Genomic DNA, 19,029 nt, shown 5'->3' with positions numbered 1-19,029 from the left:
CTTCATCCTCACATTTCTTTTAAGGTAATCAGATTTAACTTTTTGTTTAATGTTTGTGTTCTGCACTGTGTCATACATGCCAGACACAACAGAAGATCACATAAGTAAAAACACTAGTCCCAGTAGAAATCCTTGGGTAAGGCATGAGAGATTGAATCGAATTGATGAGAAGATAAAACATAAAAATGCAGCAAACGAAGCTATCTACATCTACTACTGAAACTGTTTTACAGCTAAGGTGTATCTGTGCTGCGAAAAATCCTTCCCGCAGTGTCATATCTCCCATCTCATGGTAACCTACTTGATTTTCTTTTTCTGTAATATTGACTTGCTATTCATTTCCAATGAATAGACATTCCTTATATTCCTTCAGCTTTTCAGTTTCCCTTCTCTGCTTAATACTGGCTTGTCATGTGAGCTCTTGATATTAATGCAGGTGCTGTTTTTTTCTCCATCCAGAGTTCTCTCTAATTTTCCTAATAGGTGGCATCTGTCTTCGCCTAGTTATGCATGCTTCTACAACTTTACATTTGTGCATAGCCATTTTACATATTGCCAGTCTTATTTTTTAGAAGTCTGTATTCCCTGTTGCCTGCTTCATTTGCTGCATTTTAAAGTTTGTTTTTACTCACAGACACTGGGTTGCAAACTCATTTGCTGTAATTAGCATTGTGAAAGTAGTTTTTTAAATGGCTGTCTACATGGTGACATTATCGTACACTTCAGTTTCAAGATTTTGTAGTGCTGGAGCAACATTGACCTACCAAAATTTAAAATTGTACCATTAAATTAGTAGTGCAAGAGTTTGTTCTTACCTGCTTGAAATTAGTACAAAAGAAAAGGAACTAGCATATTTAGATTTGTAACCAGATAAAGATAATACGTGAGCTTTAGTGTGTAGCTACCTTTTTGAAAGAAACTATTGTGCAAGGCTTTAGAAGCTACATCATCCACTTAAGAATGACATGAGAATAATTCAAAGACCTTCTTAACAGAGTTCAAGGCGCTTTAAGGAATTAAGATACCGAATGAGAGAAGCATGATTGTCAGAATTGAAACTTGATCTCACCTTTTGTTTATTTTGGCAAGGTCGGGTTCTCATTTGTCTCTACAGCACCCATATCACATTCCAAACTAAACAATTTGCAAATTTGTTCCAGATATATTTAATGCCACCCATTTATGAAGTTTCTTTTCTTCAACATTCGATGTCAAAGTTTTTTGCATCATACATATTAAATTTTATAATTTTACTATTAACTCCACATTGTATTCTTTAGATAACGTCTGTACTTCTGCAGCTTAGCCTTGATCAAAGCTGGATATTTTGTCAGTATCTTCAGGATACCCCCTGTGGGTCCGGGGGTTAGAATAGGCTTGAGGTATTCCTGCCTGTCGTAAGAGGCAACGAAAAGGAGTGTCACACGTTTTGGCCTTTATGTGATGGTCCCATGTAGGGTTTGACCTCCATTCCCCAAAATTTTCCTGAAGAGCGAGCCAATTGAAGAGGGCACCTTACATGGTACATTGTGTCCATCATGCATTGAGATCTTTAGCCCACTTTCTCGTTGTTGCATTGCAGTCCCGCCCATTCTCCATCTCTTGGGCAAGAACACCTTCCTGGGTGCGTTTTCCACCATGCACTGTGCAGTGTCGCTTTCTACATCAACGATGACCATGGACTTCTTTACGTTTGATATCTAGCACAGTAGCCAGTCCGTTGTGGTGGGGCCGCCATGTACCCTGTTGGTTGTAGCCCCCTGACCACACAGGGATCGCTCTGCTGATGCGTGCGCTGTTAACTCCTCACATATGCCAAAGCGTAGATGCCCATCTCCCTGGGGCATCGGGATTCCCGGCAATGGCCATCCTGCCAGGTGGCCTTTGCTGCGGCTGGGTGGTGTCCGTGGGGAGGCCCCCTGGTCAGAGTGGGTGGCATCATGATGGATTACAAGCGATGAAGCGCAGTTCATCTCTAGCTGATGGTGGTGAAACACCAGCAGTCTCTAAGCATTCTCGAGCTTAATTCAACGCACAGAAGTATGACCCCAAATCATTCCCCTCCCTGGCCATATGATGGGAGGAATGTCAGGCTGAGGATGGCAGCAGAACTTATTCACCCAAGTACCTTGTATGTTTGAGAGCTGATGGTGAATCTTTCATGACAATGAAGCCTTAGTTTTTTGTTCAGCATTTAGAGGAGAAGTTTGGGGATGTGGAGGGCTTGTCCAAAATGAGAATTGGGTCAGTCTTCATCAAAACAGCATCCTCTGGCCAGTCACGGGAGTTACTGGCTTGTGACAAGCTGCGGGATGTTTCTGTAACCATCACACCCTATAAGAGCTTAAATATGGTCCAGGGTATCATATTTCACAGGGACCTTCTTTTGCAGCTTGACGATGAACTGCACGCCAATTTACAGTGGCGAGTTGTACATTTTGTCCAGCGTATATACTGGGGTTCAAGGGATAATCAGGTTACCACCGGTGCCTTCATCTTGGCCTGGAGGCTGATACATTGCCCGAGAAGGTCAAGGTGGTGATCTACCACTGTGTTGTAAAGCCCTATATTCCTCCCCCAATGTGGTGCTTTAAGTGCTGTAAGTTCGACCATGTGACTTCCCACTGTACTTCCAGGCGCCCATCACATCCCAATACTCTGTGCCTATCTGTTTCAACTGCGGAGAGCACCATTCACCTTGCTCACCAGATTGCAAGATTCTCCAGAAAGAAAGGAAATTCATGAAGTAAAAGACCCTGGGCCGACTGACCTACACTGAGGCTAAGAGAAAATTTGAACACCTGCATCCTGTGTGTATGACATCGTCTGATGCTGCCGCTACAACAGTTCTGGCATCATCAGTTCCACCAACCCCAGTCACCTCTGAGCTGGAAGACTACACCTGCCCCCTTGATGGCGCGGGGGGGGGGGGGGGGGCCATTACCCTCCCTGCTGCTGCTGCACCACCTACTTCGGGAACACCCCCCACCCCCCACCCCCACCCCCCTCCGCGCCAACCGTCGGGAACGTCCGTCGTCCGTCCCCACTTCTGAGCCAGAGAAGTGTAAGTCGTTTTTGGCTTATCTCACTAGGAAGGGGTCCCTTGGTTCACTCCCTTTCCAGATTTCTGCTAGTGGGAAAGATGACACCTGCCAGTGGCTGAAGAGCCCAAAAGCAACTGGTTGTAGGGCTTCACGCTCATACTCAGTCCCGGAGACTGAGCCAGTGAAGTCCTCCCAGCCAGGGAAACCCAAAGAACAGTGAGAGAAATCCAAAAAGAAAACCTCTAAGACCAAGGAAATTGCGGTGGCACCACACCACCGCTACCTGCAAGCTCTGCATCTGAGGATGGGGTGGAGATTTTGGCGTCCACTGAGGACCTAGATCCCACCAGACACTCAGACACAATGGATATAGAATGCTCAGGCAATAAGTTGGTGGCAGCAGGTGACTCTGAGGTATAAACTACCTCATTGAATGTTCCGTGCCTTCCCAGTCTCAAGATGACATCATCCTCCAGTGGAATTGTGGCGGTTTTTTCCACCACCTGGCGAGCTACGGCAACTGTTAAGCTTTACACCCACGGCAACTGTTAAGCTTTACACCTGCTATCTGCATTGCCCTCCAGGAAACTTGGTTCCCGGCAATGCGGACCCCTACCACCCACGGCTCTAAGGGATGTTACAGGAACTGTAGCAACTATAATAAAGTGTCAGGTGGAGTTTGCATATATGTCCTAAACTCAGTCTGTAGTGAACCTTTACCCCTTCAAACCCCTCTTGAAGCAGTGGTTGTCAGAATAAGGACAACACAGGAAATAACTGTGGCCAATATAATTCTTCCTCCAGATGGTGCAGTACCCCTGAATGTATTAGCTGCACTGATTGATCAACTCCCTAAACTTTTCCTACTGTTGGGAGATTATAACACCCATAACCCCTTGCGAGGTGGCGCTGTGCTTACTGCCCAAGGCAGAGAAGTCGAAACTTTATTGTCTCAATTTGACCTCTGCCTCGTAAATACTGGGGCCGCCACACATTTCAGTGTGGCTCATGGTAGTTACTCGGTCATTGATTTATCAATTTGCAACCCAGGACTTTTTCCATCTATCCACTGTAGAGCACATGACGACCTGCGTGGTAGTGACCACTTCCCCATCTTCGTGTCACTGTCCCAGTGTCAGACCCACGGACACCTGCCTAGATGGGCTTTAAACAAGGCGGACTGGGATACTTACACCTCTACTGTCACCATTGAATCTCCCTCACACGGTAACATCGATGTGATGGTTAAGCAGGTGACTACAACAATTGTTTCTGCAGCAGAAAACGGGATCCCTCGCTCTTTAGGGGTGACTGAGCCATAAGGCAGTCCCTTGGTGGTCGCCGGAAGTCACTGAACCAATTAAGGAGCGTTGGTGAGCTCTACAGCGGCATAAGCGGCACCCTTCCCTGGAGCACCTCATAGCCTTCAAATGGCTCCGTGCCCGCGTTCGCCAACTTATCAAACGACAGAAAGAGGAGTGTTGGGGGAGATACGTCTCGACCATTGGGTGCCATACGTCACCTTCCCAAGTCTGGGCAAAGATCAAATGTGTTTTCGGGTACCAGACCCCAACAGGTGTTACCATAAATGGCGTGTTATCTACCGACGCAAACGCGATTGCCGGGCACTTTGCCCGAGCCTCTGCATCCGAGAATTACCCCCCCCCCCCCCCCCCCAGCCTTTTGAACTCTCAAACGTCGGCTGGAAGGGAACGTCCACTCATTCACTACATGCCACAGTGAATCCTATAGTGCCCCATTTCCCATTTACTGAGTGGGAGCTCCTCATTCCCCTTGCACATTGCCTCGACACATCTCCTTGGCCTGATCAGATCCACATTCAAATGATTAAACATGTCCCCTCTGACTACAAGCGACATGTCCTCGTCGTCTTCAACTGGATCAGGTGCAATGGCATCCTTCCATCGCAATGGTGGAAGCACACCATCATTCCTGTGCTCAAACCTGGTAAAAACCCACTTGATGTGGATAGCTATCGGCCCATCAGCCTCACCAACGTTCTTTGTAAACTGCTGGAATGTGTTGCATGTCAGCGGTTGGGTTGGGATCTGGAATCACGTGGCCTACTGGCTCCATGTCAGGGCAGCTTCTGCCAGGGTCGCTCTACAACTGATAATCTTGTGTCCCTCGAGCCTGCCATCCAAACAGCATTTTCCAGACGGCAACACCTGGTTGCCGGCCTTTTTTAATTATGTAAAGCATATGACACGACCTGGCGACGTCATATCCTTGCCACATTGTATGAGTGGGGTCTCAGAGGTCCTCTCCTGATTTTTATCCAAAACTTCCTGTGGCTCTGTACTTTGCGTGTCTAAGTTGTTGCCTCCCATAGTTCCATCCATATCCAGGAGAATGGAGTCCCGCAGGGCTCTGAGTATATCTCTATTTTTAGTTGCCATTAATGGTATAGCAGAAGCTGTCGGGCCCTCAGTCTCACCTTCTCTGTATGCAGATGACTTCTGCATTCTGTACTGCTGCTCCAGTACTGGTGTTGTTGAGCGTTGCCCACAGGGAGCCATCCACAAGGCACAGTCATGGGCTGTAGCCTATGGCTTCCAGTTTTCAGCTGCAAAGTCATGGGTTGTGCACTTCTGTCAGCGTTGTACAGTTCATCCGGACCCAGAACGTTACCTTCATGACGATCTGCTCACTGTGGTGGACACACATCGATTCTTAGGACTGGTTTTCGACGCTCAATTGACTTGGCTTCCTCATCTTTGTCAGCTTAAGTAGAATTGCTGGCAGCACCTCAATGCCCTCCGTTGCCTGAGCAACAGAAATTGGGGTGCAGATTGCTCTACGCTGCTGCGTCTCGACAGAAGCCCTTGTCCAATCCCGAATTGACTGTGGGAATGTGGTTTATGGTTCAGCAGTGCCTTCAGCATTTTATTTACCCAACCCTGTGCACTACTGCGGGGTTCGACTAGGGACAGGAGCTTTTAAGACGTGTCCAGTGACCAGCATACTGGTGGAGGCTGGGATCTCTCCAGTGCAGATCAGATGTGCACAAGTGCTTGCCAGTTACACAGCACACATTCATAGTTCTCCTGAGCATCTGAATTACTGTCTCCTTTTACCACGTGTGGCAGTCCATCTCCCACATTGGCAGCCCAGGTTGGGGCTAATGATTGAGGTTTGCGTGCGGTCCCTTCTCTCCAAACTGGAGTCCTTCCATTTACCACCTCTACTTGCAGTTCGTTCACGTACTCCTCCATGGTGTATGCCTCGGCCGCAGCTTCATCTGGAGCTTTCATGTGGTCCTAAGGGCTCCATTAACCCTGCGGCTCTCATCTGTCACTTCCTCTCGATTCTTGATGTGTCCCAGGGCTCCGGTTTATACGGACCGCTCGATGGCTGATGGACGCATTGGCTTTGCCTATGTTCATGGCGGCCATATTAAACGCATTCCTTACCCGATGGCTGCAGTGTATTCACTGCAGAGCTGATGGCCATTTCTCGTGCACTTCAGTATCTCCGTTCATGCCCTGGGGAGTCTTTTCTTTTATGTGCTGACTCCTTGAGCAGCCTGAAAACTTTCAACAAGTGCTGCCCTCATCATCCTTTGGTAACGTCCATCCAGGAGTCCATCTATGCCCTGGAATGGAGGGGCTCACGCAGGGCTCCACACTGGCCATGCCCGGGTGACCCACGGCTACCTCTTGCGCTGTGAAGACCCAACTCAGTGTCTGTGTGGTGCCCGGTTGACAGTGGCCCATATTCTTCTAGTCTGTCCTCCTTTGGCTGCCCTGTGACTTCATCTTCGGTTGCCGGACTCGTTATCGTTGATTTTAGCAGACAATGGCTCATCGGCTGATTTGGTTTTAAGTTTCATCCGTGAGGGTGGGTTTTATCATTCAATCTGAGTTTTAGCGCCTGTCCTTTGTCCCTCTGTGTCCTCCACCTTAGTGCTTTTAGGGTGAAGGTTTTAATGTGTTGCGAGGTGGTTGGCTTTTTGTTTTTATTTTCGTGGTTGGCCAGCCACTGTAATCTGCTTCCTTGTTTACTCTCTTCTAACTGTTTTTTGCATATCTCTGTTGTTTTCTTGTCCTCTTTTGTTCCTTTTAGTGTTCTTTGCCTTTCCTTAGTTCTTGTGGTTTTTCCTTTGTTTCCGTTTTGTGTTATATGTCTCATCTGTTTTATTCTGACTTTTGGCATTGTTTTATTAGGAACAAGGGACCGATGAGCTCGTAGTTTGGTTCCTTTCTCCCTCTTTTAAAACAAACAAACAAACAATCTTCAGGATACCCTCATATTGTCTTCAGAACATTTTCCAACGGCAGGTAGGGGTCCTTCATTAATTGTAGACATTGTATGGTTTATTCCAGAATGTATTTTCATCAGGAACTCTGACATTGTCAGTCCTCTGATGTCCACATCATGAACAACTGTCTCAACCTCAGTACTTTGATCACAATTTATTCTGGTAATTATCATTAACATTCGGCAAGCACTTATGCAGGGTTTAACTGCCCATAAGCCAACAATTTTCGTAGATTCACACTTTGTGTCACATTCATTGAAAACACCACCTAATGTAAAAGCATGTGCAACTGACAGTTTAGTGTCGTAAAAGTTGGAAGGCCTTAAAAATCAATAGTTTTGCCAATTGCTTTTGCCTTTGCGTACCATGCATTATATTTTCTCCTTTTGTCAATTAATCAATCATGAATAATGTTCATAAATGTATTTGTTACAGGCACAAGAGCTCAGAGTCTATTTCAAATCACTGGGTGCTGAAATATCGGAGGAAAAATCTCCTAAAGGGATAGAAGATGATCTGCATAAGATAATAGGAGTATGTGATGCTTGTTTCAAAGAAGGGAATGAATCAGAAATAGAAACTATTCTTAATGGAATAGTTTCAATGCTTGTTTTGGTAAGATTATAAGAAGTCCTGTGGTAAAGTAAGATACTTCTTTTTCCATAATCGGTTGAAAAATATTGTTCCTCCTTTTTCCAGATTCCTGTTGAAAGAGTGGACAATCTCATATTGGCTTTCTGTGAAAAACTGACCAAGGCACCAGGTCACAAATTGGGAATGGTTTCATTAAGAGTGTATGTTCTTTATACTTATGAGCTCTTTATGTGTTTTAGTGTTTTTTGTAAGATACTATTGCACTGTAATCATGTAATTACTGTTTGTAATGTTCATAGAGTACTGAATTTATCTTAAAACCTGTAGTGATGTGCAGATTATGTCCATGTTCTCGAGTCTCCAATTATGATAATGGCGATTACTGTCAATCACAGTAAAGTTTTTTCTAGGTTCAAATTTGAATTGCAGTTTTCTCATCCTTCATTCTAGAATTAAGAAATAGATTAAACAGCTCTTCCTCTCACCTCGTATGAGTCTAATCTTATAACACAGGCAACACTGAGCTTCAGATAAAATCAATCGTAATAATTTTCATTTAACTTGTATATTGATATCACTGTCCCACATTTTTGCCATAGATGAATGGAACATACAAAGATCCAAGGTTTGTAATGTGTATGGCAAGAGCCTCCAACTCTCACTACTTTCCTCTAACACCTTAGTCCAAAAAGTGCACCTCACCTTGTGTAGAGTGGTTAGATAAAAAAAAAGTCTCCCATGTTTGTGTGCAAATTGAAGTACACATATCTTCGTCATATGCATAAACAACAATATTACTACTGTTTACAAAAACTATAGGTAACTTTCAGGATTGTACCACCACAGTGCTCCCATAGAACAAAAAATTATTTTTCACATTAGAAAATTAGTAAAATGTCTTGCTATTTCTACAAAGCATTAATTTTAGCTATGGTAGTGCAGGTTCTTATAACTAGGTTGCAAAATGTAGAATTGCTACCTATTAAAGATACACCTCAACCTACTACCGTTTTGCAAAAGCAATTGTTTTGCTTACGTTAGATGATTCATATTTAAATAGGAGCTGTTTTACAAAGTATATATCGTTAATATAACATTTCCAACAAACAAGTAGTTCAAAACTCTTTGGAAACTGTTCTCCTTGTACTTATTTCTATTTCTTACAGCCATTGATTTTTATTGCATCTTATGCTGTACTCATGGCTGAAAACAGTTTTCCATATAACATTTTTGTACTAGTTTTCCAAGATCATACAGGCAAGCAGTTTTCTGTAACGCTAACATTCCATCACAGAAACCATATCTCTCACACTTGTTAAGTATTACAAAGGAAAATTGCAACCCATTTGTGCATGGTAACTTCTTCAGCATTAGTATTAGATTTAACCATAGTAATTTTGTTAACATGAGAACAATGTTTTTTGCGAAGCTGCTGTTGTATAAAACATTCTTGGACTTCTCGCCACATCAGTTCAGCATAAAACCTTAGTTTTTGACGAATACCTCCTTGTCTTTAGGAGGAGTGACTGACTGACGAAATTGCTGGTTTGATGGCCTTACACAGTCCACAGACTGCTTCTTGTTGTTCAATAATTATGTAATGCTGTCACAGATGGTGTAAACACCGGCGCTGATGACGCCACTGCTCCATAGTACTGTAAACATTGTGACAAGTATCTCTGCCTCTTCTCTGCATTGAGGGCTTGTTTCCGTATACGGCTAAGAATATACCCACGTTCATGCTTGAAGTTCCTGTTACACACTATTATTTACACAGCCTCTTTAATTAAAGAATCCCTGTATGTAGAAGCTTGTGATAAGTTTTGTTTCATCGAATAGTATATTGTGTTGTGAGGCTGTACTCGGCAACTACAAATTTCTCCATTTCTTGCTTATTAATATGCCTTGTTGTTTGCACAGCAGTCGGAAACGGTGTGAATCAATTGACTGATGTAATTGCTACTGCACTCACAAGAAATGTTGTAAATCCCAGGTATGCTGAGGCGGAGACTGTCCTTTATAGGGCATAGCATCTGCTTTATCCTCTCAGGTGATCGGAAAATAGGTATTATACCTTGTCTTCTCAGGACTCTGCCTGTTTTTCTAGGTGTAGCTCCACAGAAAGAAAGGAATAAAATTGTTAGCTCATCAGGTGACTGTTCAACATTTTCATGTTTCCTTTTATTGGAGAACTCTGACTTCATATCAAGTGAACCACAGCCATTCTTTCATAACAATTACATCAGATGATTAATTTCAGAATCCAAGTGGTCCTCATAAGAAACAGTTTTTGCTCTGCTTACCAATGTATTTAAAATTGCTGTCTCCTGGACTTAATGATAACTGTGGTTGGTAAGTGCCAGCTTGTGGTACAGTGAGTGGCCGAGATGTCCATCCAACTTCCACTGTACCAAAACATCTAAAAATGGCAGCCCTCCTTTTTCTGCCTTGATAGTGAACTGAATGTTTGGGTGCATACTGTTCATATGTTCAAGGAAGTGGTAAAGAGTTTCTACACTGTGTGGTCAGACCATAAAAGTGTCGTCAACATAAACATAATATGAAGATGAGCGAAGGGGAATCAAAATTAATTCCTCAAAATGTTAGATAACAAATTTGGCCACTACTGGAGACAATGGAGAACCCGGAGCGCCATTCCATCCATTTCATAAAGATTATCGCCACTCAAGAAGTTGGTGGTTATCATGTCAGAATAACTTTATCATTTCAGGAGGAAAATTCTCTGCCAACAGTTTGTATGTCCACCATAGGAGTTTTTGTAAATAGTGAGATCACATACAGGCTAACTAAAACATTGTTTTGGCCAACTACGATCTGTTCAGTTTTCACAATGAACATCTGAGAATTTATGTGATGTTCACAGTGGCCATTTCTGGTAGTCATCAGCTTAGTTAAATATGTGACCAAACTGTATGTAGGCGAACCAATAGTGCTAACAGTTGGCCTCAATGATATATTTTCCTTGTGGACTTCAGGTGATCTGAACAGCTTGAGAGATCTAGGAGCTCATGCTCTAAGATTTTTGATGACATCCTCTGATAGATTTGGATTCTTTAGGAGCTCCATTGTTTCTCTGCTGTATGGCAAAATTGGGTTCTATTTTAGGCCTTTGTTCATACTATCTTCCAACTGCTCTGCCTCTTTGCTGTAATATTTCATTTTCAATACATTTAATTGGATAGATAAAAAATCTACTCACCAAGAAGCAGCAGCACACTCACATAAAGGAAGTTATAACTACACAAGCTCTTGGAGCAAGTGGCTCCTTCAGGGAGAAGGGTTGAAGGGGAAGAAAGAGGGATGAAGGAAAAAGACCGGAGAGGTCTAGGAAAAGAGGTAGATTTCGGGGAAAGTCACTGTGGTCTGTGTGACAGGGGGGACACTCCGCATGGGATGACCAGGAAGGACTGTTTGTTGGGGACTACATGGGACGAGATTTGAAAACCTGAGAGCTTAAAGGTGGAAGACAGGGTAATCTGTGCCTTGCAAGACAGAGATTGCTGCTTAAAAACCATACACGACTTAATAAGAGTAAAAAGCTAAGTGCAATTTATGTAACAGAGGCGGGAGGGGCCTGTGAAAAACAGACAAGACAATGAAAAGTGTAGAGAACTAAAATGTAGTGAAAGAGTAGTTACTGTGAAGATATGCTGTGACACAAGAAATTAATGTAAATTAAGTACAGGTAGGTAGTGAGAACCAAGGACATGCTGTAGTGCTAGTTCCCAACTGTGGAGTTTGGAGAAACTGGTGTCTGGGAAAAGAGTCCGGATGGTATGTATGGTGAAACAGGCACAGAGGTCATAATTTTTCATGTTGTAGAGCATGCTCTGCAACAAGATATTGTGTTGCCAGTATACACCCTCCGCCTGTGCCCATTCATCCTAATCGATAATTTTGTGGTAGTGATGCTGATTTAAAAGGCCGAACAGTGTTTACATAACTGTTGGTATAGGACATGTCGTTTAACAGATGGCTCTCACTTTAATAGTGTGTTTTTTGCCAGTTAAGGGCTGGTATAGGTGGTGGTAGGAGGGTGCATAGGGGAAGTCTTGCAGTGGGGACGGTCACAGTGGTAGGAGCTGTAGGGTAGGAAGATAGGTGCAGAAGGCGCATATGGTCAGTCAAGAATATTGCGGAGATTGTAAGGACGACGAAAAGCTATTCTAGGTGTGCTCGACAAAATTTGAGACAGAGTGGATCTCATTTCCTTCGGTGAGGACGAGATGAACATCAAGGAAAGTGACAAGGCGTTCGGAATAGGACCATGTGAAATTTAATTGGGAGAAGGTATTCAGAGATTCCAGGAATTTTAATAGCTCAGCCTCAACGTGAGCTTATATGGTAAAGATGTCATCACTGTATCTAAATGAAACCAGGGGCTGAAGACATGGATCACAGGAAAGCCCTTCCGAGTGACCCATGAAAAGGTGAAAAGGTGGGCATAATACACCACCATTCTCATCTCAGCCTTCACTGGACATAATTGCAGATTTCCGAAGACATCACATTCAATTCTGGTACTGCTGATCCCTCCAAAAAACACATTCAAGCACACAACTGGTCACTCAGTATTAGCTTGGTTTGGAATATATGAATCAGTTACTTTGACAAGGCCATGAGTTAATAAAATTATGCCCTGAAATGAGATCCATTCTGTCTGAAATTTTGTCCAGCACACCTAGAACAGCATTTTGTTCCCCTCCCAATCTCCACAATATTCTTGGTCAGACCTGATGCTCCTTCTGCACCCATCTCCCTACCCTATGGCTCCTACCCCTGTGACTGTCCCCATTGCAGGACTTTCTGTATGCACACTTCTACCACCATGTATATCTACCCAGTAACTGGCAAAATATATAATATCAAAGGAAGAAACAACGTGTTATATACCAGCTATTATGTAAACACTGTTCAGCCATTTACATTGGCACGACTACCACCAAATTATCACTTAGGTTGAACGGGACTGGACAGAGGGTGTATACTGGCAATATGAAATATCCTGCTGCAGAGTATGCTCTACAACATGACAATCGTGACCTTGGTGCTTATTTCACCACATGCACCATCGGGATTCCTTCCCCAGACACCTGTTTCTCAGAACACTTCAGGTGGGAACTAGCACTACAACATGTCCTTGGTTCTCGCCACCCACCTGGTCTTAAGACACATTAATTTTTTCTGTCTCTGCGTTTCTTCACAGTAACTATTATTTTTCTTCACTTCATTTTGATTTTCTACACTTTTCATTGTCTTACCCATCTATTTTTCACTGCCCCTCCCCTCCCACCTCTGATACCTCTTCACTCTTATTAACTTGTGCACAACGCTTAAGCAGTAATCTGTGCCTTGCATGTTACCCTGTCCTCCACCTTTAAGTTGTCAGATTTTCAAATCTCGTCTGATGCAGTCCGTAACAATCAGTCCTTCCTTCTCATTCCATGCGGTATGTCTCCCGTGACCACAATTCTACCCCTTTTTCTAGATCTCTCCAACCCTTTTCCTTCACCTCTCTTCCTTCCCCTCCATCTCTTCTGCTGAAGGAGGAGCCACTGGCTCAAAGAGCTTGCCTAATTATAACCTTCTTTTATATGTGCGTTCTGCCACTGCTTGGTGGGTGAATTATTTAATCTAACCAGTTAAATTATTTTGTCAAAAATTGTTTTCGTTGTTTTAAATACATTGGTACACAGAGCAAAAACTATTTCTGACGAGGACCACTTGAATTTGGAAATTAATCATCTGATGCATTTGTTAGAAAAGAATGGCTGTGGTGCACTTGATATGAAGTTGTTCTCCAAAGAAAATAAATGTGAAAATGTTGAACTTTCACATAATGAGCTACCAATTGTATTCCTTTCTTTCTGTGGTGGTACATCCAGAAAAGTACGCAGTCCTGGAAAGGAAAGGTATAAGACCTATTTTCCGACCTCGTAAGAAGATAAATGAGATTGTTTGCCCTGTTAAGGACAGTCTTGGCCTCAGCATCCCTGGAATTTATAACATGGCTTATGTCCAGTCCAGCCATGTCATATTCAAACTCTGTGCAGAACATCAAAGGAATATTAACAATTAAGAACTGGCGAAATCTGTAGTTGCTGAGCACAGCCTCATAAACAAACACAAAATACTGTTTGACTAAACGAAGGTTTTATTGTCCCATGCTTCAACATCCTGGGATTTTGTAATTAAAGAGGCTGTAGAAATAAGACTGTGCAACAGGAACTTCAACCGTGACAGTAAATACAATCTTAGCAATGTATGTAAGCAAGCTTTTGATCAGAGATATTTGTCGCAATATTTACACTACTACAGGGGCGGTGGCGTCTCCAGCGCATACATTGACTGACACCATTTGCTACAGCATTACATAATTACCAACCAATCAGAAGCCATCTATGGATGATAAAAGGCCACCACAGCAATAACTTTGACACTGAGTTACTCCTGACAAAGACAACGGAGGTCAAAAGCTTGAGGTCTTACCCTCAATTGATGCAGCAAGAAGTTTGAGAATGTTTCATACAATTTTTTTAATAATTTCTGTAATTTGTCAGTCAGCTCCCTCAGCTGCTGCACTTATTTGTTAGTTCTTTCAAATTTTTCAACTGTTTGTGTTGTTAAGGAGGCTATAAGCTCATCTGAAACTTTTGTTTGGGAGTAATAAATTTTGCTGGATGTAGGCCCTAATACCCTTCTGCAAAGTGGGCTGCAAAATTTGTCATTAACATATAATTATGGCTCTCTGTGATGCTATATGCTTTTTAACTTTCGGAAACAAATTTCACGAATTATATTTATATATGTTAATGCACATTGTCATTTTTATGGTTAAAATATCTGCACTGTTAAATTTTTCTGCACAATGTGCTGTTATCTTTATTCTGAGTTATTCTTATTCTTGTCGAGATTGACTCATTGGTTTTAACCCTGTTCACTCCAGTGGCTAGTGGCACTCGATGTTGGGGACTTTATTGGTCCACACCAATGTTGAGCCTCATTTGCCATGGTTTTTCATAGCCATCTCATGCTTCATTCTCAAATCTGATTGTACCAGGCATCAGCTTTCCATAGTACTGGCGTCTACAGAATCTTTTGTTAACTCAGTGTCGTACTGTAGCAGTTCTGTATTGAGAGAATGGCCGTAATTAGTGCCTTCAAGTAAGTAGGTGCAAAATGGCTAGTTCTTCCGGTACTGTCCTTTCTGAGGTAGACAGTGTAGAGCTTTTAGAGGAATATCTAAGTGAGACTGATTATGAGAATGACAATGACTTTGATGACAATGATTTTGATGATGACAGTGATTGATTTGTAAACAGTGAAGTGATGATTTAAGCCATCCACCCTGAAGAGTTTCAAGAAATTTCATACAATGAAAAGTTTTGTGTTGTAAGACTTACGTAAATATATTTGAATGAAAGTGCAACTTTTTGTTTTAATGTGTACTGTAATAGTTGGTCAGTGGCATCATTGTTTCCACAGAGAGACTTGTACAATTATCTGTGAGACACTTGCTGCCAGGGCAACATTGATTTAAATACAAGCACATGAAGACACACTGTGTCTGCTTTACAGAGTTAAAGTGGTTAATTGGATATTGTGTCTATCGAAAGACAGTATTTATCTACCACATTTTACCTCGGAAATACTCACATTTTCAGCTTTTCTCCTCCTTTCCCCAAAATTTAAAATTTTACCTTATTTATTTCTTTAAAATTTTAATGTTTTTATGTGTTTGGGGCAGAAAAATAGATAAAACTTGGACAGTTAATTTATGATCTCTTTAAATCTCTATTGTTACTTTTTAACTATATGGTTATGGTTATTGGTGGTTTATGAGAAAGGCAGTTGCATATTACGGTGATCTCTGCACTTTTTGACACCTACCAATGCCAGTGCCATACTTTTATGCAAGCACAAGTGGCATCCAGGACTCTTGCAAACAATTTTAGCAGTAATGGAATTTTATAGTGTGCTCAGTGATTGCCTGGGTCTGATGTTGATAGCTGCAGTGTAAATCCGAGATGTTTTGTAGAATATGACATAATTGTAGATTTGGAAAATGTCAGGGCTGAAAAATCCTTTTTTCTTATTTTATTATTCTTTGCAACAATTACTGGTTAATTCTGTAATTACCAGTTTCAGCTGTGATCGATGGTCATCTTAAGGTTTGAGTTGTAATCATGCCTAGTCATACTGGTTGTAGACCACAGCTTAAACTGGTAAGTGGAAAATTACAACCAGTGATTTTCATCTGATATAATAAAAGAAGAAAAAATCATTTCAGGATTTTTAAAAACTGTCATAAATGATTATTTATTATAAATATATATTTTTTTAAATTTTTATTTTTTATTTTTTTATTACAGAGGGTGGTTAATGTTTCAGTCACTAGATGCATGTAGTCCCATGCGCTATCATGTTTACTACCATCTGGTTCAGGTTGCCAAACAGGTTGACCAAGTGCATGCAATCTTTCGTGACATGGACCAGTTACGGCAGCAGTTTGAGAGGTGTCCACCATCCAATGAACAGATGCAGAAACTTTTGCGACTTCTGCATGAGGTACTACTTGAATGCAAGCAAAGGTATGTGTATTCATGAGTTAGTTAAACATATTCAGTAAATGATTCTGCGAACTAAAATTTAAAGAAGTTGTTTGCCTCTAAAACTGAGATAACTCAAGGAATATTTGATGGTAGAAAATTTACCCTACGTCCCAGCAACAACCAAATGCTTATTATCTGTTCTAATTATTTATATCAATAAACTCTATTGTAGACATTATTGGCTCTCTCTGTATGCCACCAGCAGAGTCCTATGGCAATTGAGAAGAAAACTATTATCTGTAGTTGGACTTGGTTTTAAAAAGAAGCTGTGTCAGACATTGAATAAATTGTTTGTAGTTCATGAATCAAGCCTTCAAGGCAGTCAATTCATCTGGAACAATTGAAAACAAAAGCACACAATTCCATAGAATAAGGTGGAATACTCATTTCATAATTGCCCCATGAACCCTTAACATAAGAGAGAAACTTTCATGATTTAGGAGAGCAGAATTAATATGAAGAAAATTGACAAATTTCTGTCGTCAAGATACTTTGACTTGAAATTTATCTTAAACCCAAGAAAATTTGCCCCCATTCAAAAGTGAAAAGGACGTATTGAAAAGGAGACATAAAAGAAATAGATAAAATATTTAGCTGAAAAGAATCACCAACTTCAATAAAAATGTGTTACACTTGGCAAGTGTTGTTATGCTCAGTAAAAGAAGAGGAATCACATTTTCCAAGACAATAGAGTTTTTGTTCAAGGGGATTACCTTGTATAAATAAAATAGTGTTATTGGTTCTGTGCGGAAAAATAAGTAATAATCATACTGATGTATGATATAAAATATCCTCTAAATGTTGCTGGTGCTGTTGTTGCTGCAATTGTTTTTTCAGCACCCACTAAGTCATGCTGAAAGTGGATAGTGGTCCTATTATAATAATTATATTGGCATATAATTATCATATAGTTTGAAAATGTGAAATTTTCTGGAAGTATTCTAATATTAATAGTGTATGCTGTAGGAATTCAAAAGGATTGCTACGAACTTGCTACCATTTCAAGGTGATGAAGTCAATCATTTATCTTAGCTATCAATGTTTATTGCTACATAATTGGCAAACCTGGCATTGCTTGGGTATTCACTTATTGCTGTGCCTGAAACATAGTTTGCATGGAATTTATTTTTCACTTGCAAAGCTTCTTTGTATACAATCTTTGAAGTAGTGTGATTGGGAACATGAAAGAAGAGCTCATTTGTTCCATTAACAGAGGAGTGTCATGTAGAGTTGGCCATGTTAAAAGCAACTGACACTAACGTCCATGACAGCACAGCGCACAGCATCTGACCTTTTGCGTTGTTTATAGCCGTAGCATAAGATAAGCTCACCAGGAATCCCACATGTTTAAAGCAAAATGATAAATTGTTAGGAATAAACGGGTTTTTAGGTATTTAAATTTGCTCATCTGCACCATTTCCCATTAGAATTTATTATAAAATGTTACAGTGGAGAGGGAACTTCAAGCCTCTGTGAGTGAAGGGTTCTGAGGAATGAGGTAATGTATTGATGCTCTTGATTAGAGCTACATTGTGCCTTGGTTTCCGAAGTTTCCAAAGAGAGAGTTAACCTGATGTTCTCAAGTCACAGCAAGTCTCGCCTCACGATCTTCATTGGGTTCTTGAGACTGCATAGTCCTCAGTCTTTTAGGAGTTCTGCTGAATTCAGAAAAACTCTCTTTAGGCATAGTAATGAGTAGGCACCCAAATCAAAATGCTAACTTGATAATTTCATTCTCATATTGAAGTACGTAAGTAAAACCTATTGAAGGAAACGATGATACATTAAGTTTTAAATACACACAGTCACCTATTGGGTCTTTGGTGTACTACACCATGATCATTAAACATTTAAACAACTAAACTGAGAAGACGATTTTAGATAAAACTTTACAGTCTTCCGCCCTCCCAACCCTAACCCCCGCCCCCCCCTCCAAGTTCAGATTTTGATGAAAGAAAGGCTTAAGTAATCTGAAAATCTTAAGAAAATTTGTGAAGTAGTTTTGGAAATTAGTGTGTTCAGACAGAATGACAATTTTACAGTTTTATTATTAGTGTAGATTTTGTGACATGATATTCAGTAAGCAAAGCAAACTAAACTTAGGCATCAAACTTGAATTATTTCTGCAAGCACATTGCTTCTCCATTCCACTTTGATACAAAAGTGAAGATGATCGATACAGGATTTACCTTATTTTTGGCAGCATCATTAGTATTATAATGTAGCAGTTACTCCCTTGAGAGTAGTCAGTTTTGCAAATGACATTGCATTATTGTAAGAAACACAGACAAGCTACAAAAGCTGCTTTACCATATGATTTAAGTACTAATAAGAAAGTATGAGGTGAGAACTAATAAAGTAAAGCAAAATAATGAAGTGTGTAAGAAATGAAATTTAATGAAATTGAGTTTACATCTTGAAGGTAAAAAGATTGCATAAGTAACTACATTCTGCATCTACATGTATGTAGATACTC

At 41.2% G+C, this 19,029-nt stretch overlaps 1 protein-coding gene across 1 annotated transcript in view; it reads left to right on the top strand.

The window, feature by feature from the left end:
• Window positions 1-19,029, top strand: part of LOC124804599 (eukaryotic translation initiation factor 3 subunit M) — a 59,507-nt gene that overhangs the window by 23,631 nt on the left and 16,847 nt on the right. Inside the window, exons 2-4 of the mRNA XM_047264791.1 lie at window positions 7,762-7,941; window positions 8,026-8,120; window positions 16,314-16,532. Of these exons, the coding sequence (XP_047120747.1) occupies window positions 7,762-7,941; window positions 8,026-8,120; window positions 16,314-16,532 (494 nt within the window). The remainder of the gene's footprint in view (window positions 1-7,761; window positions 7,942-8,025; window positions 8,121-16,313; window positions 16,533-19,029) is intronic.

The sequence above is a fragment of the Schistocerca piceifrons genome, chromosome 7, assembly GCF_021461385.2.
Source record: "Schistocerca piceifrons isolate TAMUIC-IGC-003096 chromosome 7, iqSchPice1.1, whole genome shotgun sequence".
NCBI lineage: Eukaryota > Metazoa > Arthropoda > Insecta > Orthoptera > Acrididae > Schistocerca > Schistocerca piceifrons.
The sequence above is the reverse complement of the archived record's forward strand: the minus strand, read 5'-3'. Positions and strand labels throughout refer to the sequence as shown.